This window comes from Dipodomys merriami, unplaced genomic scaffold (assembly GCF_024711535.1).
Source record: "Dipodomys merriami isolate MVZ:Mamm:240054 unplaced genomic scaffold, mDipMer1.0.p SCAF_738, whole genome shotgun sequence".
NCBI classification, from domain to species: domain Eukaryota; kingdom Metazoa; phylum Chordata; class Mammalia; order Rodentia; family Heteromyidae; genus Dipodomys; species Dipodomys merriami.
Genome location: NW_027206333.1, coordinates 1 through 26975, shown reverse-complemented (window position 1 = coordinate 26975; position 26975 = coordinate 1). Strand labels below are relative to the sequence as shown.

Genomic DNA, 26975 nt, shown 5'->3' with positions numbered 1-26975 from the left:
TGGCTTTGAACCATGATCCTCAGATCTCAGCCTCCTGAGTAGCTAGGATTGCAGACATGAGCCACCCTTGCCCAGCAAGACACATCTTTAAGAAGTGCAGAATTAGGCCGGGCGCTGGTGGCTCATGCCTGTAATCCTAGCTACTCAGGAGGCTGAGATCTGAGGATCATGGTTCAAAGCCAGCCCGGGCAGGAGAGACTGTGAGACTCTTATCTCCAATTAACCACCAGAAAACCAGAAGTGGTGCTGTGGCTTAAATGGTAGAGCCTACACCTTGAGCTGAAGAGCTGAGGGACAGTGCCCAGGCCCAGAGTTCAAGCCCCACGGCCGACCAAAAAAAAAAAAAAAAAAAAGATGTGTTTCCTGCACTTGATGATGATTGTCAGGGCTAGGACAGAAGTTAGACACACAAGCTACATCTGAGTATTCAAACTCTATCACTATTCAGCTGGAGTCCTAATCCCAATCGATGGTGCAGGACATTATCAGCTCTTCAAGTGCTTTAGTCCAATCTTCCCAGGACAGTGTTCATGTCCTTTGTTCTTTACCATGCAGTACCAGCCAGGCTCAAGGCTTGATTCTCACCAGTGATGTAACCTTGGTTGACACCCCCAGACTAGGGTTGATCCTCCCATAGCCGCACTTATGTTGCTCTTGGAGCTATTGCTGTGTTGCTGACAGTACCTCCACTGGACTGTAAATGTCTAAGAAGACGGAGACGATGTGCATCTTTCCCACTGCTGATTCTCAGCACCTAACACAGTCAGGACCCAACACATGGAATATGCTCCATTGACGAAAGGAAGAACAAAAGGAAAGAAAGGTGCAATGAGGAAGGGAAGAAATAGAAACAAAGGCAGAGAACAGAGACAAACAAACAATAAAGTTTATCTTCCCTCATTTCTAATCCCCCAGGGTTGTTATGATGGTTCTTCCCACAGCCATGGCATATGCTGTATTATAGCACATTATATAGCATATAATATGTAGCATATTATAGAGCCTCACATGGAAATATAGCACCTATGTCTCCTCTGGAAGCTTCTCCACGAAAGATATTTCTATTTTCTTCAGCGTGCTTTCTGTGCCAGTCTGCAGATGCTGTATAAATGGTAAGGGTCAATACTGTGCATGTGCTTCCTGACACTCAGACGTGCTGAGGCCTATCACCCATTTACCCCTTTACACAAAGGGCACCTGGCAGACACAGCAGCTCAGGACCTCACCCCCCTGTATCTTCCAGGCCTCCTATTGGGTTCTGGCAGTCCCAGCTGGGAATCAGAACAGAGTTGCCTTTAGAGTAGAAAGAATCTGCCAGGACTTACTGGGCCACCTGCTACTTTGCATAAATTTGCATTCCGAATGAGATGTCCTCCTTCTCAAGTAAACAGTGGTTCACTCGTTAGAAGGCTGGGCTTCCCCCATTCAAGTAGGCATTTCACTCCAGAGAGTCTTACCACTACCACCAGAGCTTGGCTATCTCCACCATAGACCTCCAGTGCTGTGTCAGCAGTATCCCGGAGAGGATTTTTAATGTCTGCACTGGATTAGTCTCCTCCTACTGATGGCACATTTGGCTCTATCCAAACCAGTTACAATGACAAGTTTCCCTAACCATGCTTCATGGCCAGTATAGTATAGATGGTTGTCATGTAAAAAAGTATTAACTCTGTGCCAAGTGCTGTTGGCTCATGCTTGTAATCTACTCAGGTAGCTGAGACTGAGGACCCTGGTTTGAAGCCAGCCTGAGCAGATTAATCTGAGGGATTCTCATCTCCAATTAACTAGCAAAAAGCCACATTTGGAGGTATGGGTCAAGTGGTAGAGCCAAACAAACAAACAAGAATAACAACAACAACAAAAATGCTAAGCAAGGGCTGGGAAGTTGGCTCAGTGGTAGAGTGCTTGCCTCTCATGCATGAAGCCCTGGGTTCAATTCCTCAGCACCACATAAGCAACAACAACAAAAAAACAAAACCATGCAAAAATGTTAAGCAAGACATGAGACTCCAACTCTCTAGTCCTAGGAATATATGTTAGTAAGTACTTGGAAGACAATTACTAAGAACTACATTTTTTTTTTCAAAATGCCTTTTCTTTAAGCTTTAGCAACCTATAACTTAGGGTCAGTTTTGAACTTAATGCCTAAGATCTTAATAAAAATATAGGTAACTGAATTGGCAAATTGATCATAAGAATAGACTTTGGACAGAACATGCCTAAATATTCCAAAAATATGTGTTTATTCATTGATAACAAGGCCTCTTTCTCATATTATGTCAACAGACTTATTCACTATTGTATCTGAGCTTATGTTACACATAAATGAGTACCAGAGTCCGTTCACTTTTATTAGTATAATAAATAAAGATGCCCTGCTCTTAACTGATTGTGCCATTATGTTACAATACTTTATTTCCTGTTTGCAGAATTCCATTTTCTGAACGTTTCTGTTCATGCCCAAAGACTGACTTATTGTTTTCTTTACAGCAGGAGGAGGGAAGCATTAGGTACCTGGTACCCAGTAAAAGCCCTGACACAGAGTTATCAGTGGAATTCCTCAATGTGACAAAACGGCTAGACAAGGAGTTCCTTGCTGGTACAACCAGGTCACAAGCCTAAGAAGGCTTGACGGGTGTGGCTGGCTCAGTCCCCAGGGTCCAGCTCTGTTCCCATCTGGGCTTTTTCTGCCCAGGGGTGGGGCTGCTTCTCCTGGCGCCCTGCAGGACCTCCAGGCTCCAGGAATTTGGACCGAGTGGTAGAGACATCGCCGGCAGAGACGGCAATCGCCAGTTTCCCCTCTGCTCTGTCTTGTGATTCAAAGCAGATTCTGCTCCACTTTTTAAAAAAGGGAGCACATTAATACTGGAGACCCACAGAAACAGAATCAAGCAAGGAGACGCAACAGTGTGATCTGAGTCTGTAAGTAAGCAGCTCATCTGACCGCGTGGAACCACGCATGGCAAGGCTGGACTTGTGGGGAGCCCTGGGCATCGAGGTCTGATTGCACAGGGCTGACAGTGAGCCTGGGGAGTTGATAGGAGTTGCAAGAGCTCCCAAAGTGGGTTTTGAGGCTTTTAGAAATGACCTTGGGCTGGGAGTTACTGTCTCCAATATGCACTGCCTCACACACTCATCCCTACTTCTGTAGTACCAAGGTCGTTGTGTGCAACATTTATACTCAGCTGCAGGTGGAGGACTTGGAAAACAAAAGGATGGCTTTCTCTGTCTTGGGTCTTGATGTAAAGTGAGCAGTATGGAACCCAGACTTTGCATAGAAATGTCTGCAAGAAGTGACTTGGAATGGGCCTCCCTTCCATGAATTGTCTCTGCTTCCAGAGTTAGACCACCTAGCAAAAATTACTGCTGTCTCTCTATGGAGCAAGGTTGTTGAAAATACAATTCATTTTGCCTTTCTCTTCTGGCATGATATTTTAGGCAATGGATTTTCACTTTATTGCAAAGCTATATCTCTGTGATAGGAGCTTTCTCAGTATAAGTCTACTATCTATGCAAATGTGGTTTTTTATGGAATAATTCACATGGTTAATCTAGCATTCTAAGTACAATTAACTCATGTTTCAATGTTTAATACATATTAAATATTTAATGCAATATTAATTCATAAATATTCTTTTTTTATGTATGCCCTAGCCCTGGGGCTTGAACTCAGTTCCTGGACAATGTCCCTCAGCTAGTGCTCTACCACTTCAAGCCATAGCTCAATTTCTGGCTTTGGTTGTTAATTGGAGATAAGAGTCTCACAGACTTTCCTGCCTAGTCTGGCTTTGAACCATTAACTTCAGATCTCAGACTTCTGAGTAGCTAGGATTACAGGCATGAGCCATTGGCACCCAGCTTAATTCATATGTATTCTTTTTATATGTGTGTGTGCCAGTCCTGGAGCCTGAATTCCAGGTATTTTTTGTTTGTTTTTTTGCTGGTTCATGGGAGATAAGAATATCATGAACTTTCCTGTTCAGGCTGCCTTTGAACTGCAATCCTCAGATCTCAGCCTCCTGAGTAGATAAGATTACAGGTGTGAGCCATCAACGATCAGTTCGATTTATAATCTTGGTTGTTTGTATATACCACTCTGAGGACCAGGATTTGAGTTATGCCCTGTAACCGTCCTCATGTTAGTGAGTCACTGAGCTCTCTACACCTGAACCAACATGTCTATGATTGAGTCGTAGTAACAGCTATCTAGTAAGATTGTTGGAAGGGTTAACTGAGAATGTACAGTTCTTTTTAGTATATAAGGTAACAATTGATTGTTAATTTTATTATTATTCATAAATAGGACATTCATAATAAAGAAGATATATTTCTCCCATTTCTTCACTCGATATAATAGTTTGCCTCTGATCTTACCAGGGTCTTACCAAGTCCACACAGCTAGTAAGTGACCCAAGCTGACTCAGAGTTGGGTTTTCAATTGTGTTGTCTTGTTTTGGAAATACTGGGATATGCTCAGGCACTTGCCAGGCAGGTCCTCCACTTCCTGAGCCACATCCCCAGCCCCTTTTGCCGTAGTTATTTTTCAGATAAGGTCTCACATTCATGCTTATGTAGACTGAACAACGTCTTCTGATTTATGCCTCCTTCATACCTGGGAGAATGAGTGTTCCACCATGCTGAGCTTTTTTTTTTTTTTTTTTGGTTGACATAGGGTCTTGTGAACTTTTTCCTGAGGTTGGGTTCAAGTCCCTATCCTCCTGGTCACAGTCTCTCAGAGTAGCTAGGTTGACTAGCATAAGCCATTGCATCACACCTCAGAAGCCTGGCAGGTAAAACTGTCAGTGGGTAAGCAGCATGGAACACCAAGCCAATGCCACCTTTCTCAGCCTATTTCCAGTGGCAGAACACAGAGCTGGGTTTCCTGGTTCTCATGGGATGACAGCCCTCTCACGGCTGGCCAGCCCTCCTGATCCTGCTCCTCTTCCTTCTGATTTTCAGGTGCCTGCAGTCGCCATGCCTCCTCTCCTACAGGTTATCCTCTTCCTCTCTCCTTGTGTGGCTGGAACAAGAGCCAGTCACCTCCTTGAAGGCCTGCGATTGCTGAAGACTGAATTTGCGCTTCGCCTGTACCGCAGCGTGGCAGCAGGGAGAAATGGAACAAATTTTGTCATCTCACCCACCGGCGTGGCCCTCTCACTAGAGATCCTGCAGTTTGGAGCCCAGGGGAACACGGGCAGGCAGCTGACAAGTGCCCTGGGCTACACTGTGCATGGTAAGAGGCCTGTAAGGCACTGGCTCCTGGCTACCCTTCTTCTCTTCCTCACACTGCAGCTAGCTGCCCACCCAATTCAGGCATCTTAAGACATGGGAGCTCAGCTCCCAGCAGTGCATACAGACAGGACACTCACTAAGTAACAATGGAACAGACTGCCACTGTGGTTACTCTTGATTTTTAAGGCTTCAGGCTCACATTGCATGGCAGTATTTGTTTCATTTCACAGCTCTTTGTAGTCTTTACTGGGCACTAGGCAATGTGGGAAAGGCCTTGCAAACATTTATTCATTACTTCAACAACATCATTAAGATTGATGACTTGGGGGCTGGGAAGTTGGCTCAGTGGTAGAGTGCTTGCCTTGAATGCCTGAGGCCCTGGGCTCGATTCCTTAGCACCACATAAGCAAAAAGAAAAAACCCGGAAGTGGCGCTGTAGCTCAATTGGTAAAGCGCTAGCCTTGAGCTGAAGAGCTATGGGACAGTGCCCAGGCCCAGAGTTCAGGCCCCACGACTGGACCCAAAAAATAAAAAATAAAAAAAGATTGATGACTTGATCTGGTGTCAGTGGCTCATGCCTGTTAGTCCTATCAGGAGGCTGAAATCTGGGAATCAAAGTTCAAAGCCAGCCCAGGCAGGAAAGTCTGTGAGACTCTTATCTCCAACTTACTACCACCAAAAAGAAAAAAAAAAAAGTTTGATGTTTTGCCCCTACTATAGAGATGAGCAAACAGGCCCAGAGAATGAAAGCAGCTTGCTGGAGGTCACACAGACATTAAAGAGCAGAGTTGGAATCAAGTTCAGACTGCTGACACCAAAACCCATGCTTTTGAGTGACTTCTGGCCAGTGCCCAATTCTGTATCTTAGAATAGGTATGCCAGCAGCAGCTTGAACCTCCTGAGGACACCTTGACCTCAGCTGGCCTACACTCAGAGCCCGGCTCCATGCCCAGCCCCAATATCCATCTACCACTCCACAGTGAGGCAGGCTCTTACACACATGATTTTTTTCTTTTTCTCCACGTTATAATAAGATATTAAGCAATAAAAAACAGCATAAATAAATATTTTCAGAAAGCACAGAAATAATTCCAATACAAGCTGGCCAAATCCTCCTTCGGGATGGACTCTTAAGTTGCCAAATAAAGGTTAGCATTCAACAAGTCAGGCTACCAGGGGCCAGCTGAGCACCCATTTTTCTCCATCTATACCCCAACCCCTGCTAAAACAATTCTCATGATCCTCCTGGCTAACAGGCAAATGTGTGCTCTCTCTGGGGACAACTGAAATCAAAAGTTACTTAATAAACTTAAGTTTTGTCAGCAAGTACATCACAACAGTGATAGAATATCAGAATTATTCTCCACTCCCATCAGATTCAGAGCAACACAGAACTCAACGGGGCTCCTGCCGCATGGGCCAGTGTTGGCCAGGAAAGTGGCATCCAGACACATTAGGAAAAATGCACTCCGACATCTCAGCCTTAGAGGAGCCCTGCCCACAGAAACACTCTCCAGCTCAGTGCTGTAAGTGTGTTTATGAGATAGTACAGGAGAGAGAATGATTGGTTCTACTGCAGAATAGAAGGCTCCCCAGAAGTCATAACATCTGAGCTGGGGTGTGAAGAAACAAGAACATGAGAGAAAGGGTCATCATTTCTACCTCAGAACAGTCTGACAGATGTCATGATTGGGGTGAAATTAAATACCTGTGTCACTACCCAGCAGAAATAGGGTAATAAATTCTGGCTTGTCACAAAGTCATGGTACCTGGCTACCCAGCCATAATAATGAGCAGAGTTTCCATAGAGCCAGTGAGAGAAATGCCAAATGTCAAGAATGCATGATAATCACGGTCTGTGGAACAATAATCCCTCTAATTTTCTTAATCATAAACTGCTTTATTAACTTATGCAGGCATCATTATTATTCACCACTCATATTCATTATTATGAACAGGACTGTGCCATTTTCAGAGTTCTAGGCATTTGAATAATTTTGTGCTTTGGTTTGCTCCACACTAGCTCAGAGAAGCATGTCTACTCTGCTTGAAACTTTCCAGGACCTGCCACCTGCCCTGGCCGTGTCCTTTCTTTGCAAAGTTGATACAAGTCACACTGGTATTAAACCAGCAACAAAGTACATCCAAGGTCTTAGGGCTCTGTGTCCATTTAGTCTATAGGAAGATCCATCCAAGCTTGCAGTGTGACACATCAGCATTGTCAGTATGTGAAAACCAACTTTGCCAGGGTCCTTACCTGTACTCCTGAGGCACAATGTGAGATTCAGGACACACGGAAACAGCCCTTCCTGTCTAAACCACAAGAAACACACGATTTCTCAGTTCCCCTACTTCTTGGGGTTGCGGATGTCTTTACAGATAAATTAACACAGAACACTCACACTTTCTATTAAGCATAAGAACAATTCTAGGAATAGTCATCAGAGACAAAAGCAGTCTGGCCCTGGGGAAAGAATTCTGTCTCACAGAAACCATACACAATCACTAGGCCTCTCTTAATATTCCCAATTTGTAAATAAGAGGTGAACAATTGGCAAAACTCACAGTACTCCGTGGGTTGAGCTGGGACTCAGATTCCAGTTTTCTGACTCCAAATCCTCTATTCTTTCCAGAGTTCCTCAGCCTCACTCCAAGCCATAGAGCAATTATCTGAATGTATGAGCACTGTTCACTCTCTAGCGCTCACCAGAGGCAGCTTTAGTCTCCCCTGTATTATTCAGCCGAAACTGCTGGAGAGCATCCTCCACGTAGTCCTCTTCTAGCTCTCTGGAAATGAAAGTATCAGCATAAAAAAGATGGTTCATACAAGTTGAGAACATACTATACACCACCCTTACAAAGTCAAGAACACCAGGCTCAGAATCTTAGCCAAGGTTAATCCACCAGATTTATTGAAAAGGAAGATGCTGGCCATAACCATCTCTCAAAAAGACTGGTTTTCAAGCAGGACCCAGGAAATTCTTCTGATAATTTCCTTAGAGGTCTATTTGCCCCTCCTGCAGGATGTCAGAATGGACAGATGCTAGCTGAATGAAAGACATCCCCATGGGCATGTCGCCAGAGCCAGAGAAGCAGGTGGTGCAGTAAGAGGGACCCTGGTTGTGTGTGGAATGGGAAGAGGGACCTTCTGCCTGTGCCTGGCCTGAAGCAGATGTGTGGAGATGTACAGCTGGTGACCCGGGCAATCTGTACACCACAGGTTTAACAGCTAGGATACCCACTTGGATGGTCAGGTGTGGGAAGCCTGCAGGACCCAACTGTGTTCAGAATCACCTGTGGGCAGAAAGCCTCATTCCAGCTACAGGATGCCTAGGGAGGCCAGAAGCTGCAGCTTATAAGAATAGCATGAAAATGGAATCTACCATTGACTAAACAGAGAAGAAAGCAATCCCTTGGCTAAATAGTAAATCAGAAGTCCAAACTCTGCCATCGAAGAAGGTGGAAGCAGATCATTTTCCACAATGCTGCTTATTTCTTCAATGTTCTTGTGGCTTCTCACTGACATGCATAAACATGAGCTGTGTGCTGTCTAAAGGGAGATGGGTGTGGGAGAGTTCTTACCCTGCCCTTGTACTTCTCCAAGGGAAAGCATAGTCCTAACCAAGACTGCATTCCAATGGCATTGACAGTCATGGCATGCAGGCTTTGCGGTGGATCTGGGGCCCTAATACACTGATTGAAAGAGCTACATCCAAGCCACCGCCCATCACCATGACTCATGGCATGGCTTCTAATTCACTTTGAATTGGTTGAGTGTTTGAATCCCATCACCTGAGCAGTAGGCCTGCCGTTTTCCTAACTTCAGAATCAACTCCAGCATTTGGCAGTGTTCCTGAATCAGGAAGTTAGAGACAAACAAACAAAAACAAAAAAAAACTCTCAATCACTTAAAGGCTGTTAGTAGACATAGATTTTAAAAACAAAACTTCCATCACCTAAAAGCTGTTAGTAGACTTAGTACATTATTTTTGTGTGAAAAAACTGTACAAAGGGATTACAATTACATGGGCAAAAGTACATTTCTTATCAAGCATTGTAGCCTCCTCCTTTGTTTCCCCTTCCCATCCCTTCCCATCCCCCCCCTCACCCAAACCTCCCCCCTAGAATTAGTAGATTTTATGACAGCTGAGTTTCTTCCTGATCTAGTATAATTTCTTCTGACCCTTTTGTGTTGTTGTTTAAATTCAAGACCTACTTGCTAGGCAGGTGCTTTCCAACTTTAGCTATGCCTCCAGCCCTTTTTGTTTTATGTTATTTTTCAGATAGGGTCTCAAGTGTTTTCCCAGGCAGGTCTTAGCCCATGCCCCTCCTACCTATGACTCTGATGTAACTGCATGGATAGGTGTGACCACCACTTCTGGGTCAGTCTTTGAGATGAGAGTCTCCTTTTATTTCTAGGCTGATGTTGAAATGCAATTCTCCCATCTCAGCCTTGAGAGGCTAAAGCAGAAACCTCTGTGCCTGACTCTACCTTCTAATCTGTGAAGCCAGGCCAGTTCCCACGTGGATTAGTTATGCCATTTCCAACTGAGGTGCATTCTCATATATAAGACTAGGGCAGTATTGCTGAGGCTTGCTTTAATGCACCATGTAGACGAAGGTTGTGCTAACTCCTTCCTTTCATTCACCATTGTTGACTTACTCCGATTTCCCCCCCCAGATCTCAGGGTGAGAGATTGCCTGTATACAGCTTATGCCACACTACGCAACTCCAGCCATGGCACTGTGATGGAGCTGGCCTGCAACCTTTTTGTGCAAGAAGGAACTCCACTCTCCCCTTGCTTTGTGGAGCAGATCTCCTGGTGGGCTAACAGTAGCTTTCAGCCAGCAGACCTAAGAGATCCCAACAGCACCACCATCCAGGCGAACGAAGGGCTATCCAGACAGACGACAGGTAAAACTTAAAGGTCTGAGGGCTACAAGATAGAATGTTACTCCATCACAGGTCAGAAGCCAAAGTGGTGGGTGCTCAGGATCCCCTTGATTGCAGCAGAAGTTTGTCTTTATGGGAGACATACCTGGAGTGACAGCTCTGTGAAGCAATCAAAGCTGACCTGTGCCCCTCTGCCCCTCCCTCTTCCCACCCTCCATAATGACAATATGCACACACACACACATACACACCGATATATACTGTGAATGATATACTTGCAATATTCCCTGCATGATAGCTTTGCCCTCCAAGTACATGACCATGGGACAATTTTGCTGAGCCTCCCGCTGTGAAATGAAGAATAATAATAGGGGAGAGTCGGTGAGAATTTGTTCAAGCATTTAGCACAGAGCATTGTTTGTTAGCCAAACAAAGACCTGGAGCAAAAGCTGACCCTGTACGGTGGTCTGCCTGTCCCTTTCTGGTAACAGATGAAAAATTTAACCATAGACCTCCTAAAACTATGCCCTGAATATCACTGTCTGAACAAAGGCTGAGACTCAACAGGAAACGATGGGAGTCTAGAGGAAAACAGTGTGACGTCTCCAGTCATAGCACCTCCTCAGGCCTGCTCGGGGAGGGAATACCTAATGGTTCCTCATCCCAGACAGTACCAGAACAGCCCAGCCTCTTCAAAAAAAGAAAAACAACAACAACAAGGTCTCCAGCAACATGTAGCTGTTAGCACAATTGGATGCCATATTTGATAGATGTTAACAAGTATGCTACCACCCAGCTACAGAGATGCGTTACTGTGCCCAGAATGGAGTGCAGGCATCAGGACCCGGTCTGACTTCTTTTTTTTTTTTTTTTGGTCGGCCATGGGGCTTGAACTCTGGGCCTGGGCGCTGTCTCTCAGCTCTTCAGCTCAGGGCGATCGCTCTACCACTTGAGCTACAGTGCCACTTCCCTGATCTGACTTCTGAATGCTTGCTTTCCATTTCCACCCCCAACCCTGAGATGGCCAGTAGAGAGCACATAGCTGGAACTTGGATCCCTGGTATTAGCAAGGATCTGAGACTAGAAATTTAAAAAATAAAAATGTATATAGAGCCAGAAGCCAGTGGTTCATGCCTATACTGCTAGCTACTTAAAAGACTGAGCTCTGAGGATCACAGTTAGAAAATAGCCTGGACAAGAAAGTCCCTGAGACTTTTATCTCCAATTAAACACACACACACACACACACACACACACACACACACACACACACACACACACACACACACAGAAGTGGAGCTGTGGCTCAAGTGTTAGAGCACTAACCTGGAGCACAAACGCTCAGGGAAAATTCAAGCCCCAAGATGAGCACACACAAACACACACACACACACACACACACACACACACACACACACACACACACACACACACAAAGTAAATTGAAAAAATAATCACAAAAAATAGAATGATAGAGAAAAAAAGAGGAGAGGGAGAGAGAGAGAGAGAGAGAAGAGAGAGAGACAATAAGAGGGGAGGGAAGACCACATGAGTAAAGATCTTGTTGTCAGGGACGGGAAGGTGGCTCAGTGGTAGAGTCCTTGCCTTGCATGCATGAGGCCCTGGGTTCGATTCCTCAGCACCACATAAACAGAAAAAGCCAGAAGTGGCTCTGTGGCTCAAGTGATAGAGTGCTTGCCTTGAGCTGAAGAGCTGAGGGACAGCTCCCGGCCCAGAGTTCAAGCCCCACAACTGACCAAAAAAAAAAAAAGATCTTGTCAGCATTGAAGCTCTGCACCCTTGTTGTATACTTGTCCCACACCGTGCCCATTGTCATAACACACCAACCCTAGCTCTCCTGCTCACAGGTGAGAACCCAGGAGCCCCACTGCGGGAGCTGGTCAGCACCATGTCTGCTCAGCTTGTGCTTGTGAGCACCATGACCTTCCAGAACACCTGGCAGAGGGGATTCTCCTCCATGGACTCACAGCCTCTGCCTTTCACCTGTGTCCATGGCCTTGTCCTTCAAGTTCCCATGATGCACCAGATGGCTGAGGTCAACTACGGTGAGCCTGCTTCACTTAGGCTGTCGGAAGGGAGAGGAAACAGGGGCATGTGGTGGAGAGAAGAGGCCAGGTCCCTGCTCTGAAGGATCGCATGGAGACCTGTTTTCAGTGGCAAGTGCTCTGGGCTGTGGGTGGGGCTAAAGGAAAGCCCGGGACCCTAGGGTAGTGGGAGGTTCTTAATAGACGGGCCTTCAGAGAGCTTGCACCGACAGGACAGTGAGGTGGCAGATGTCACAACTGCTTGACATTTCTTTCTGCTTAGTAAGAAGGGAAGTTAATGGGAAACCAAAAACATTTGGGCCAAGCAATCTCCCCTGGTGTACATGCAATGTAGATCAAGTGAGGGCAAGGATGGAATCCAGAAGGTTCTTCAAAGCCCCTCAGACTGAAGGACCATGGGTTCTGTGTGTGCCCACCTGCCTGATGGCCACTCATCCTGGTGAGAGTAGGGTTAGAAATTAGAAGTGCCAATGCTAGCAAGTGCCTGGACGCCACATGTATGGTAGATTCCAACAGTGCTGTACTACAGGAGAGCAGGCCTCACCCCTTCTCCACACTTACCCTCCAAGTGGTTCCCCGGCTGTGGAGCTGTAGAGCCCACAGTCTTACTTAAAGAAACATTCATGAGACTTCACCAGCTTGCCAACCTTGGTTTCAGAAAGCTCTGCTATTCTGCTAATCCTTTTCCATTCTGTGTGTGCTCAGTAAATATATTCATTTGTTTAGTCAAACAATAATTACTCATTGAGGTCAAGTAAGAGGAGAACTGAAGGAAGTATACTGGACAATTAAATATGTAAGTATGGTTTAGTATAGTTCTTGTTCTCATTTTATTGCTGCTGTTCTGACACACTGGCTGGTTTGATGGGAAGCTGCGGGATCATAGGCAGGCCCCATATGACTCTTGTCCCTCCCAGGATGTGCAAGTACAGTGCCGAATGGCTGGTACATAGTGGATGTCCAGTAAGTACAGACTAGGTGACACGTGCAATAAGAAGTATATCCTTTCTTTTCCTCCTGAGCCTAAGCATCTGCCTTAATGGTCTGCCAGTTCTGCTGTTCCCCAACATACACCAGAGCCTTGTTTTTCTTGTCTCCCAGGAAGGAGATCCAGTTTGGAATCTACCCAGAGGCTCCCCTGCCCTTCTGGATTGTCTGCATAACTCTCTGTCCCTTTCCTATCCCTGGATCTAGTCATTGCCAGATTTTTCACTAGCAAATTTGGCTGAAGCTCCCTGTCACTAGCCATCTGTGTCTGCTGTCACCTGCTACCTCACATCCTGCTAAAATTATGCTCTGCCTGGTGGCCTGGACTTGTCCTCAGCAAGTCATTTTTATTGCCCCCAAGCTCCCAGCTGTTATCCTATGACCTGTTTGCTTAGATGATAAATTACAAATGGTCAGTCTCTAAGTCAGATCCAGCTCATGTCTTCTTGGGTCTGTGAGAAAAATCTCACATGAAATCTGGATTTTTGGAAAAATAAGGAAACTTAAACACAAAGAGACTGGGTCCTGTTAAGCCACAAATTCTCCTTTTCGACAGGATATATAGTACCTGTACCATTACAACCTGTGCTTGGCCACTGCAGGACTGTGACTTGGGTCCTGTGAGATGTCTTAGAGATTCTGGGCCTTAAGCTCAGGAAGAGACCATGCTGTCCAACAGTATTAGGCCTCTAGCTGATTCTTAAGGGTGATTATGTCCAATCCGGTAAGCCTGCCTCTTTCTGGGGTCTGGTACTGTTTAGTCCTCCCTTGGTTCCTGGGACATTGCTAATTCTTGCTGCCCTGAACCCCCAGGTGTGTTCCGGGATGCCGTGGAGCATGAGGTGGGAGTGCTGGAGCTGCCTTTCTTGGGAAACGTGGCCAGTTTGTTCCTGGTTCTGCCCCGGGACAAAAATATAGACCTGGGCCTCATTGAGCCACACCTCACAGCTAGAGTCATCAATCTCTGGACAAGCAGGCTGAAAAGATCCAGGATGGATGTGTTCCTTCCCAGGTGAGTGGCTATCTTCCCCTCACACAACCTGCTCACAGCAGTCGCAGGACCTGGATTTAGAACTCTAGGTTCTGTTCCTATTCCCAGTGCTGGCTTATCGGATGTACCTCTAGTACTTCAGCCAAGAAATGTTGTTCTAGACTGAGTCCATTCCCAGAGTGTACTGAACCTTATCATATCATTCAAAGTATACAAATTGCATCAAAAATGAAGAGGCAAGATGGTTTATGTATTTAAACAAATATGGATGCAACCCAAATTCAAAGCCAAATTAAGGATTAAAAATTTGAGATCTGAAGTCCTTGGGCTAAAGGTTCTCATTTCCTCCAAATAGTGAGGGCCTCTCTTTTAAGACTATCCAATTGATACAAATTTCCAAAAGTTAAATGGTGGTGTTAGATTTTGCTTACCCCGCTAACCTCATTGCCTTGCAAAAGGTTTCTTCCATATATATATATATATACATATGTATATATATATATATATAATGGAGTGCGGGCTGGGAAGGTGGCTCAGTGGTAGAGCGCTTGCCTTGCATGCATGAAGCCCTGGGTTCAATTCCTCAGCACCACATAAGCAAAAAGAAAAAAAGCCAGAAGTGGCGCTGTGGCTCAAGTGGTAGAGCGCTAGCCTTGAGCTGAAGAGCTGAGGGACAGCGCCCAGGCCCAGAGTTCAGGCCCCACAACCGGACCTAAAAAAAAAAAAAAAAAAAAAAAATGGAGTGCATCTTTGGGACACTCAGGATCAGAGTGAGTTTACAATCAATTTGTAGTCAGCATAAAGGGAGGAATGCCATCCAAGGGCTCATTTTCAGCAGATGAATTCCTCCCGCTCCTGTCCATCCATGGCCTTGGCCTCACTCCATAGCCAGGGTTCTCAGGGGCAAAGGCAAAGGCCTGGCAGCACTCCCTCAAGCAGTTAAAAATAAGTCCATGTGTTGGAACAAAAACATACAGAGAAAGATCCAGTGAGTTAGGGCCAAAGTCTAATGTGGGATCAGACATAACCCAGGGCAGAGGTGAACTTTACTCTCAGATAAAGTCTATCTTCAAAATCAAATATTTGGACTTCAGACCAAATCTGGATATTTCAACAGATCTCTCTGGCATGGAGTTGAAGAAACTCTCATCTTGTTATATTAGAAAGCAGCTTAGTGAAGGGTAGAGAAGGAACTCTTCACAGTCAAACACAGAGAGAAAAAGCAGCCCATTGCATTAATTTGCCATATCATTTTAGATTTAGGGGACAGATGTCTGGCTCAACTTGGAGCAACTGATATAAGCAATAATCCTCAGAGAAATGCCCAACTCCATCAAGAACTCTGTTTCCTGATTATGCCTTTAAATGTCTCAAGCCAAGCATGGTGGCTCATGCCTGTAATCCCAGGACTTGGAAGGCTAAGCAAGGAGGATCACCAGTTTCAAGCCCATTTGAGATACACAGCAAGCCCAATTTTAGCCCCAGTCCAGGCACATTGGCTTACTCTGATAACCTCAGTTATTTGGAAGGCAGAGAGAGAGATAGGGATGATAATGGTTTAAGTCCTACGTGAGCAAATGTTAACAAGACCTCCATCGACACAAAGCTGGGTGTGGTGGCACATCCTTGTGGTCCAGATACATAGGAGGCCAATGATAGAATCATTGAAGTTGAGGCCAGCCATGAGAAAAACTATGAAACTCTATCTGAAAAATAACTAAAGCAAAGAAGAGCTGTGTGTGGTTCAAGTAGTAGGGTAAGGGTACCCAAGTAACAAGCAGGAGGCTCGGAGTACAATTCCAGTACTGCCAACAACAAATCACTGATGTTCTAACCCCTCAGTAATGGTAAACCTCTGGAGGACAGAGAGAGAGAGAAAGCATGAATCTTAGCTCCCTAACTATTGGCTAAACTTGGCATCCTTCTGATAAATTATTTTTTAATCTCCCTAAGATTCCTGTGTAAGAAATATACAAGTTTTTAGAATGAGGCCACTTTACAACTAAACTAGTTAAAAAAAAAAAAAAGAGGAGAGACAGAAGAAGGAAAGAAGGGAGGAAGGAAGGAAAGGGAGGGAGGGAGGAAAAGAGGGAGGAAGCAGGGAGGGAGGGAGGTGCTGGTGGCTCATGCCTGAAATCCTAGCTACTCAGGAGGCTGAGATCTGAGGGCCATTGGAAGCCAGCCAGAGTAAGGAAAGTCTGAGACTCTTTTCTCCAATTAATCACTCCCAAGCTGGAAGTGATGCTGTGGCTCAAAGTGGTAGGGCCCTAGTCTTGAGTACAAAAATTCAGGGATAATGCCCAAACCCTGAGTTAAAGCCCATGACCAACCAAAAGAAAAAAAGGAAGGAAGAAAGGAAAGAAGGAAGGAAGGAAGGAAGGAAGGAAGGAAGGAAGGAAGGAAGGAAGGAAGGAAGGAAGGAAGGATGAAGGAAGGAAGGAAGGAAGATAGGAAGAAAGGAAGGAAGAAGGAAGTCAGACAGGCTTAAACCCTTTAGGAATCAGCCAAAAAGAACTAAAACTTGTTTTAGGTCTAGATTTGAATATAAACTTTAAACTATTGTAGGCACAAAGTCAACTTGTATGTAAGAGTTTCCTCTGGTCCCATCAAATTATTCTTCATCATTTAGTAGACAATGCCTTTAATGTCAAGTCTGCATTTAATGAATAAAACCTTAGTTATTAGGTCAACAACATGGTAGGAAGCTGAACATGAGCATTTTTAATATTAGATATGATACTACATTAGCTTGTTTCATACTGACTTGAAAAAAATACCTGAGTCTGGATACTCTATAAAGAAACAAAGTGGGACTGGGAAGGTGGCTCAGTGGTAGAGCGCTTGCCTTGCATGCCAGAGGCCCTGGGTTCGATTCCTCAGCACCACATAAGCAAATGAAAAAAGCTGGAAGTGGCGCTGTGGCTCAAGTGGTAGAGCTCTAGCCTAGAGCTGAAGAGCTGAAGGACAGTGCGTACGCCCAGAGTTCAGGCCCCACGACCGGACCCCCCAAAAAAATAAAGAAACAAACAAACAAACAAAGTATTTATTTAGCTCACAGCTCTGGAAGTTCACAAACAGGATCTTCTAGCTATATGATAATGTGGAGGATGGTGTCCTGGAGCACAATGGGGAAGCAGAGATCACATGGCAGAGAAATTATGGACCAGCTTTGTTATAATAACTCACCCCCGTGGAACTACAGGCAAGAACTGTATTCATCCCTTCCAAGAGTGATGTCCCTAGTGTTCACCTCCCATCAGGCCTCATCTCTTAAACATTCTACCACTTAAACACAGTCACGCTAGGGACCAAGTTTCTCACATGTTAATCTCTTGGGGAAACACTCAGATGATGTCCAAACCACAGCATTTATGTGTTTGTTTAAAAAGTTACCAGGTCTCACACATCCAAAATGAGTTTTGCCCTTCCTTGAAAAAAACTGATGCTCCTCACATGTTGCCTATGCTTCTCTTTTTTAAAAAAAATATTTTATTATGAAAATACTGTACAGAGGTGTTACAATTACATGGGCAAGGTAATGAGTACATTTCTTATCAAGCATTGTAGCCTCCTCCTTTGTTTCCCCTTCCCATCCCTTCCCAGCCTCCTCCCGCTCCACCACCCAATCCTCCCCCCCCCTTGCCTATGCTTTTCTAAAGATATTTTGCTTCTTTTTAAAATTGAGATATATGTACATATCCTCAGATTCATCCTTTTAAAAAGAACAATTCACAAGTTAGTGTTCTTACAAAATTGTGCAGCCATCACTACTATATAATTCTGGAACATTTTCATCATCTCAAAAAAGAAACCTCCAAGACAGTCACTTCTCATTCCTGTTGGATCCAGGGCAACCCACTCATCTTCTCTGCCTCTGATGGAAATTTCATGTAAATTAAAACATACAATATGTAGTTGCCATTTGTGTCCAGTTTCATTCATCTAACATGAAATTTGTAAAGGCTTATCGTGTGTGTGTGTGTGTGTGTGTGTGTGTGTGTGTGTGTGTGTGTGTGTGTGTGTGTGTGTGTGTGTGAGTCCTGGGGAATGAACTCAGGGCCTGGGCACTGTCTCTGAACTTTTGTACTCAAGGCTGGAATTCTACTTTCACAGTTCCACTTCTGGCTTTTTGATAGTTAATTGGGTTAATATTGGGCTATGTGGTAACTCTACAGTATGGAGTTAAAGCACTTTCAAGATATTTTCCAAGTGGCTATACTATTTGATATTCTCAGGGAATTTCTTGTCTAGGCTGGCTTTGAACCTCAGTCCTCATATCTCAGGCTCCTGAGTAGTTAGGATTATAAGTGTGAGCCATTGGCAACCAGCTATTAAAGTTTATCTTACTTTAACTTGAGCCAGCATATCATCTCTTTTATTGCTGAATAATATTCTAATGCATAGAAACACTATTTTGTTTAACCATTCTTAATTTTTATAAATATTAAGTACCAGTACCCTTTTTTTTACTTATATCCACTTTTAGCTACTACATTCATATGCATATTTTATTTATTTATTCATTTATTTTTGTCAGTCGTGGGGCCTGAACTCTGGGCTTGGGTGTTATCCCTGAGCTCTTCAGCTCAAGACTAGTGCTTTACCACTTGAGCCACAGCACCATTTCTGGCTTTTTTCTGCTTATGTGGTGTTGAGGAATCGAACCAAGGGCCTCTTGCATGCAAGGCAAACACTCTACCACTGAGCCACCTTCCAGCCCTGTATGCATATTTTTATATCTATTTACCTATTTATCTATCTACTATATCTATCTATTATGTGCATATGCACATGTGTGTATGCATGCATGCGCATGTCTGTGTGTGTGTGTGTGTGTGTGTGTGTGTGTGTGTGTGTGTGTGCTGGTATTGTGGCTTAAACATAGGGCCTAAATGCTGTCTTTAAGCTTTCTGTGCAAGGCTAATGCTCTACTGCTTGAGCTATAGCTCCACTTCTGGCTTTTTGCTTGTTAATTGGTCTTACAGATGTTCCTGCCTGGGCTGGTTGTAAGCCACAACCCTCAGATCTCAACCACCTGAGTAGCAAAGATTACAGGCATGAACCACCTGTATTTAAGTTTTTTGCATACATCTAAGAATAGAATTACTGGGTTATGTATTTTAAGTGACTAATGAAGTATGGCATCTTTCCATGTGCTGATTTGTAATTTGTATCTTTTCTGAGGGATACTTATTCAAGCATTTCTCCATTTTTAAGTTGGTTGCCTTTAAATCATAGAGTTGTGACAGTTTAAAATTTTATTTGAGTTATATGATTTGTAAATGTATTCTCCCATTCTCTGGGTTGTCTTTCACCTTCTTGACAGTGTCCTATGAAGTTGTTGATTTTGATGAAGTCAAATTAATCATTCTTTTATTTCTTGTGTTTTTGATTACATCTAACAAATCATTGCCTAACCAAAGTCACAAAAAATTATGTCCACTTTTTTAATGTTTTTTATGGTAAAAATACTATATAGAGGGGTTACAGTTACATGAGCAAGGTAATTAGTACAGTTCCTATCAAGCATTGTTGCCTCCTCCTTTGTTTTTCTCCTACCATCCCTTCCCTCCCACCTCCAAAACACACTGCCCCCACCCCGCCTAAATTGTAAGGTTCATTTTTCAACAGACTGTCTTGTACATCTCATTGTTACAATGGTTCAACCTGTATCACTATTTAAACATTTTGTTTTTTTCCCTTCCCCTCCCCAAATTAGACTGACATCAAATACACTGAAAATGGGTTATACCGTGGGGAAGAAACATACAAAGAAACAAAAAAAAAATCACATGGTACATTATAAATACATTAGAAACAATAGCAAGAAAGAAAATAACCAACCACTTGTGTCCCTATCTTGGGCTTCATTTCCCTTAACATCATCTTATCTGGTCATATGTACATAGCTTTTGACCTTTTCTGCTTGGCTCAGACATATACTAGTTATTGCAAATAAGGGAAACCATGGGACCTATGTTTCTTTGGGCCTGGCTTACTTCACTTAATATAATTTTTTCCAAGTCTTTCCATTTCCTAACAAATGGGGTGATGTCATTTGTTATGATGGAGGCATAGAATTCTATTGTGTGTGTGTGTGTGTGTGTGTGTGTGTGTGTGTGTGTGTGTGTGTGTGTGTGTGTGTGTGTGTGTGTGTATCACATCTTCTTGATTCATTCATCTACTGAGGGGCATCTGAGTTGGTTCCATATCTTAGCTATGGTAAATAATGCTGCAATAAACAAAGTTGTGCTGGTAGCTTTAGTATGGTCTTATTTGTGATCATTTGGGTAAATGCCCAAAAGTGGGATTGCTGGGTCATAGGGGAGCTCTATGTGGAGTCTTTGGAGGAACCTCCATACTGCTTTCCAAAGTGGTTGAACAAGTTTATACTGCCACCAACAGTGCAGTACGGTTCCCTCTGGCCACAAGCCCTCCAGCAACTGTTGTTATTCGAGTTCTTGATTATAGCCATTCTAACTGGGGTGAAGTGATATCTCAATATTGTTTTGATTTGCATTTCTTTTATGGCTAGAGAGGTTGAGCATTTCTTCATGTGTCTATTGGCCATTCTTACTTCCTTTTCAGAAAGTTTCTCTTTAAGTCTTTAGCCCACTTATTTATTGGTCAGTTGTTTCTTTGAGGAATTGTTGTTGGGGGATTTAATTTTTTGAGTTCCAAGTATATTTTAGATATGAGACCCTTGTCCGTTGTATGGCGAATGAAGATCTTCTCCCAATCCATGGGCTTTTAATGGATCTTGCTAGCTATGTCTTTTGCCATGCAGAAGCTCTGCAGCTCATGCAAGTCCATTTGTCCAACCATTCTTTGATTTGTTGTGTTTCTGGGTCTCTAGTAAGAAAATTTCAGCCTGTGCTAGGGATCCCAAGAGTTTCTCCTCTTCCCTCCTGTAATATTTTCAGAGTGTCTGCTTTGAGTTCAAGGTCTTTGATTCATTTGGAGTTGATTCTGGTGCAGGGTGATATATAAGAATCTAGCTTTAGTTTTCTACATGTGATTAACCAATTTTGCCAGCACCATTCACTGAAGAGGCTGTCTTTCTTCCATTCTATTTTTTTAGCACCCTTATCGAAGATTAGATGGCTATAGATTTGTGGGTTTATTTCTGGGATTTCAATTCTATTCCATTGGTCCTGAGGTCTGTTCTTGTGCCAGTACCAAGCTGTTTTGATTATTATGGCTTTGTAGTAGAGCTTGAAATTTAGTATTGATATTCCTCCAGCACTGTTCTTTCTGTTAAGGATCGTTTTAGCTATGCGGGGTCTTTTATTGTTCCATATGAATTTTTGCATTGCCTCTTCTGTTTCCTTGAAGAATGAGGTTGGAATATTGACAGGTATCGCATTGAATTTGTAGATAGCCTTGGGACATATTGCCATTTTCATGATTTTGATCCAATCCAGGACCATGGAAAGTTTTTTACTTTCTAAGTTCTGCTTTGATTTCCTTTTTCGGGTTTTTAAAGTTTTCATCGTAGAGGTCATTCACTTCTTTAGTTAATACCTAGGTATTTTATTTTTTGTGGGGCTATTACAAAAGGAGTTGCTTTCCTGATTTCAGCTGGGCTCTTCTTATTGTTGGCATACAGAAAAGCCATTGATTTTTGAGGGTTAATTTTATACCCTGATACTTTGCCAAAGTTTCCAATCAGTTCAAATAATTTGGGAGTGGAGTCCGTGGGATTCTTTAAATACAAGATCATGTCATCTGCAAAGAGGGAGAGTTTTACTTCATATTTCCCTATGTGTATCTCCTTTATGTTTGCATTTTGTCTTATTGCTGTAGCTAGGCATTCTAATACTAAATTGAAGAGAAGTGAATAGAGTGGATATCCTTGTCTTGTTCCTGAGTTTAGAGGAAATGGCTTTAGTTTTTCACCATTAATTATAATGCTGGCTGTAGGCTTGTCACATACAGCCTTTATCGTATTGAGGAATGTTCCATGGATTCCTAGTTTTTCCAGAGCCTTCATCATAAAAGGGTTTTGGATCTTGTCAAATGCTTTTTCTGCATCTATTGAGATAACCATGTGGTTCTTGTCCTTGCTCAAGTTTATGTGATGAATTATATTAATTGATTTGCATATATTGAACCAGCTTTGCATCCCTGAAATGAATCCTATTTGATCATGGCGTAGGATTTTTTGGATGAATTGTTGAAGTTGATTGGCCAAAATTTTGTTGAGAAGTTTTGCATCAATGTCCATAAAAGAAATGGGTCTATAGTTCTCTTTCTTTGATGAATCCCTGCATGGTTTGGAGATGAGGGTTATGATGGCTTCATAGAAAGAGTTCAGTAGTGAACTATCTCTTTCAATTTCATTGAAGAGTTGGAGGAGTATTGGTGTGAGTTCTGCTTTGAAAGCCTTGTAAAATTCTACTGTAAATCCATCTGGTCCTGGGCTTTTCTTAGATGGGATGTCTCTTCTTGCTGTTTCTATTTTGATTCTTGATATGGGTCTGTTAAGTTGGTTTAGTTTCAGCAAAAGGTTAAAAGAGATTAAAAAAAAAAAAGAACATACACATGTATTACAGGACTTTTTTTGGTGGCTTCTGGTGTTTTGTTCTAATTTTATTCCCTTGTGGTGTGAATGAATGCAGGGCATAACTTCAATGTTTCTGAATTTGGACAAGTTTGCTTTGTGACCTAAAATGTGGTCTAATTTGGAAAATGTTCTGTATACTGCTGAGAAGAACGTGTATTCTGATTCTGCTGGGTGATATATTTGGTAGATGTCTGTTAAATCTAGTTGATCTATGCAGTTGTTTAGATCTGCAGTTTTTCTGTTGAGTTTTTGCTGGGTTGATCTATCTAGTGGGGATAGTGGTGTGTTAAAGTCCCCAACAATTAATGTCTTTGGATCTATGTGAGATTTGAGGGAAAGTAGTGTTTCTTGGATAAATTTGTGTGTTCCATTGTTTGGTGAATAGATATGTAGAATTGTAATATCCTCCTGAGAAGAGATCCTTTAATTAGTATGCAGCAACCTTCTTTATCTCTTCTCACTAATTTTAATTTGAAGTCTATTTGATCTAATATTAGGATTGCAACTCCTACTTGTTTATGGGGGCCGCTTGCTTGGTAGATTTTATTCCAGTCTTTCACTTTCAGAATATGTTTGTTTTTATGGGCAACATGTGACTCTTGAAGGCAGCAGATAGAGGGATCTTGCTTTTTAATCCAACTTGACAGTCTGTGTAGATTAATTGGAGAGTTAAGTCCATTAATATTGAGAGTTAGGACTGAGGGATGTTTGGTAGTTCCTGCCATGTTATCTACCTTCTTGGGGGTTGTGACAACTGGGTTCTTACTATGGTTCTTGTATTCTCAGTTTGGGTGCGGTTTCTTGGCCTTTATTGTGGTCTTGTTGGTCTTCTATGTGTAGGGACATCTTTAAGTATCCTTTGTAGGGCTAGTTTGGTGGAGATATATTGTTTCAATTTTCTTTGTTATGGAAGGTTTTTATTTGACTTTCGGTTATGAAGGAGAGTTTAGCTGGGTACAGTATTCTTAGTTGATAGTTGTCTTTAGGGCATGGCATACATCATTCCAGGCTTTTCTTGCTTTAATTGTCTCTGCTGAGAAATCTGAGGTTATGCTAATTGTTTTCCCTTTATAGGCGATTGATCTTTCCTCCTTGACAGCTTTAAGGATCCTTTCCTTGATCTGGATTGATCCTGTGTGGATTATAATGTCACCATGGGATGTCCTGTTCTGGTTTGGTCTATTTGGGGTTCTAAAAGCTTCTTGTATCTGAATAGGCCTATCTTTTTGCATGGTTGGAAAGTACTCTGCTAGTATCCTGTTAAATAAATTTCCTAGACCATTAACTTCTGTCTCTAGGTGCTCCTCTACACCCATCATCCTCAGATTAGGCCTTCTGATGTTGTTTTCTAAATATTGAATAGATCTACCATATTTCTTGGATTTGTCCTGGATAGTTGTATGTTCTTTCTCTATAATATCTAAGCTGTCTTCAATCCCAGAGATTCAATCTTCTGAATGGTCTAACCTACTGTCAAGATTTCTACTTTGTTTTTATTTCCTTTCCTTCTAATTGATCGGCTTTGATGGCTTCAAATTCTTTGTTGGAGCTTTGTTTTAGATCTTGTATAGACTTCTTCCTTAATCTGTTGTTCAGTGTTTATTCTCAAATCCCTTAGTTGATTGGTTATGGTTTCATTGGACTCCCTTTCCTTCTTAAGGGCTCCATTCAACATTCCTATTGTGGTCTCCCTGGATTCCTTCAGCTATCTGTTTATGGATTCCATGAATGCCTCTATTGATCTTTGTCTATTCTTATCCTGCTCACACAATTCCTGTATTACTCTTTGATTAGCTTCCTCACGCGCATACAATTCCTGTATTTCTCTTTGACTGTTCTCAGCCTGCTCATGCAATTCCTGTATTACTGTTTGACTGTTCTCAGCCTGCTCACGCAATTCCTGTACCAATTTTTGAGTAGCTTCCTCAAGCTCAGGAGATTCCTGTATTAATTTTTGGTTAGCCTCATCATGCTCATGTAGTTCCTGTACTAATCTTCGGTTTGCCTCATCTCCCTCCCTATCACTCTCACACTGAGTCCTTTGCAGGCTTTCAATCTTTTCATTCACCATGCTTACCAGTAGTGTTTGTAGAGCTTTTTGGGAACTCTCCTCTGGATTATTCATTATCTGTTCTGTCCCCTGATTATCATGAGTGGGAGTTGAGATACCTGGACTTGCCATTTTTCTTGTTTCTCCAGTTTGTTCTGCCTTCTCCAGTTTTTTCTGCCCATTTGGTATGAAAGTAACACCAATTTCATGCTTGAACACTATTTTAAGGCAAGCATCAACCAGAGTCCTGTAGTTGTACAGTCAAAAAGGCTGCAGATAAATCTAGTTCAACAGATACAATCTATGCAACATCAAACAACTATGGATTAATGGGCTAAGAACATTGGGGAGGCTTTCATTAGGCCAGAAATTAATAGGTTTAGGGGGAATTGTGGGGGGAAATAGGATTAGAGGGATGTGGAGAGGTAAAAGAAAAGAGTGAATTTAATCAAGTCCTAATCTCAGAGAGGAAGTGGATAGAACAGAATGAAAGGAGAGAGATAAAGAAACAAGTAAAAGGGCTGGGAAGGTTGCTCAGTGGTAGAGCGCTTGCCTTGCATGCCTGAGGTCCTGGGTTTGATTCCTCAGCACCACATAAGCAAAAAGAAAAAAGCTGGAAGTGGCGCTGTGGCTCAAGTGGTAGAGCTCTAGCCTTGAGCTAAAGAGCTGAGGGACAGCGCCCAGGCCCAGAGTTCAGGCCCCATGACCAGACCCTCCCCCCCAAAAAAAGAAACAAGTAAAAAATGAAAAAACAAAATTTTAAATTTAAAAAATGAAACACTTAAAATTATGTAAGTATAAATAAATAATACTACTATTAAAGAAGTTAAGCCTAAGAGGTTGTGAATTGAGTAATCAATTCCTGAATTAAGTATGTACACAATGAGGGATAAGGTCTAATAATCAAGGATGGATATATATCTGGGGATGAGCAGAACAGCAATTATGTCATGCAAAAAAAAAAGGGCCAAAGGTCAAAAGAGATTAAAAAAAAAAAGAACACACACACACACCTAAAATTAAAATTATGAAAGAAAAAAATAGAAAACACTTAAAAATTTTTTAATTAGGTAGAAAAAAGAGTTGGGTTTTTTTTGGGGGGGGAGGGAGGTGGAAGATCTTGTATCTCCCCGGTGTCTGTAAGCAGTCTCTTGGTGGAGTCTACGGTTTGCTTGTGGTGTTTGGTTTTCCTGTGGCTTGATTGGTTTCTTAAGTCAGTTTGTTTGAGCAGGCAGAAAAAAGCTCTGCTTTACCCAGGACTTTGTGATCCTCCTCCTAGGCTAGTTCAGAGGGAGGGAGATCTGCTTTGAGTACCACAAAAGTGGGAGATGGCTGTTTCCTCTAGCTTGGAGTTGCTGTGATGAGGCTAGGTTCTGGGTAGGGTTGAGGCCTATCAGCAATCAGTAGCATTTCCCTGAGGGGCTAGCTCCTGAGACACTCACAGAGACCAGCCTGGAGCCATTCTCCGGATTTATGTTTACTGAGTTTCAATTATTTGTCTTTTACCTAGCCTGCTGCTGAGACTGAGAGTCTAGGCTGCAGTGGGGAGGGGCAGCCTCATGCTGTTTACCCAGTGAAGAAAGCCACTCTTGTGGGGGTGGAGCTTTCTCTGCCTGGGAAAGGCAGCTTTCCCCTGAGTGGAGCTGAGCCCAGCAGGTCAGGTCAGTTCAGGTTCCTGTAACCTGTGGAATGGTTCCTATTGTTTTCTTCCAAGGCCTGAATTGGAGCTAGCTGCTTCCACCAGGCCTATGTCAGTATCAAAAATGGAGATCTTCTCTGGTGGTGGGGGTGGGGCTACCTCCCCCCCCCCCCCCCCCCCCCCCCCCCCCCCGCTGCTCCCTGAGAAGAAGTAAGGATGTCTTGGATCTACTCACACCAGCCTCTTAGTTTCTGGGCCGTCCATGGTTTGCAATCAGCAGGATGAAGATTTCTGCTCCTTGTCAGTTCTTGCTGGTGGTGAGTAGAATCCACTCACACATGTGTCTGGCGCCTTTGTCCCAGACTCACTCTGTTGATATGGTGCCGGCAACAGCCACTGTTGGCCCCCCACTGCTGCCACCATCGTGGCTACTGGCAAGTGCTCAGATCTGCCTCCTTGACAGAGCTGCCTGTCCCTCTCTGGCCAAACTCTCTGTACTGTGATGGCACACTTGGTGTGATTCTCTAGCCTAGCACCGTTCAGTAAACTA

At 43.2% G+C, this 26975-nt stretch overlaps 1 protein-coding gene across 1 annotated transcript; it reads left to right on the top strand.

Annotated features, from left to right (window-relative positions):
• Positions 1 to 2872: 2872 nt before the first annotated feature.
• LOC138818346 (serpin E3-like) lies at positions 2873 to 14191 on the top strand (the record flags this gene model as incomplete). Its single annotated transcript, XM_070009346.1, has 5 exons — positions 2873 to 2922; positions 4960 to 5233; positions 9914 to 10147; positions 11995 to 12192; positions 13993 to 14191. Coding segments are annotated over exons 2-5 (890 nt in total), but the record flags the coding sequence as incomplete, so codon positions are not given.
• Between the last annotated feature and the right edge of the window lie 12784 nt (positions 14192 to 26975).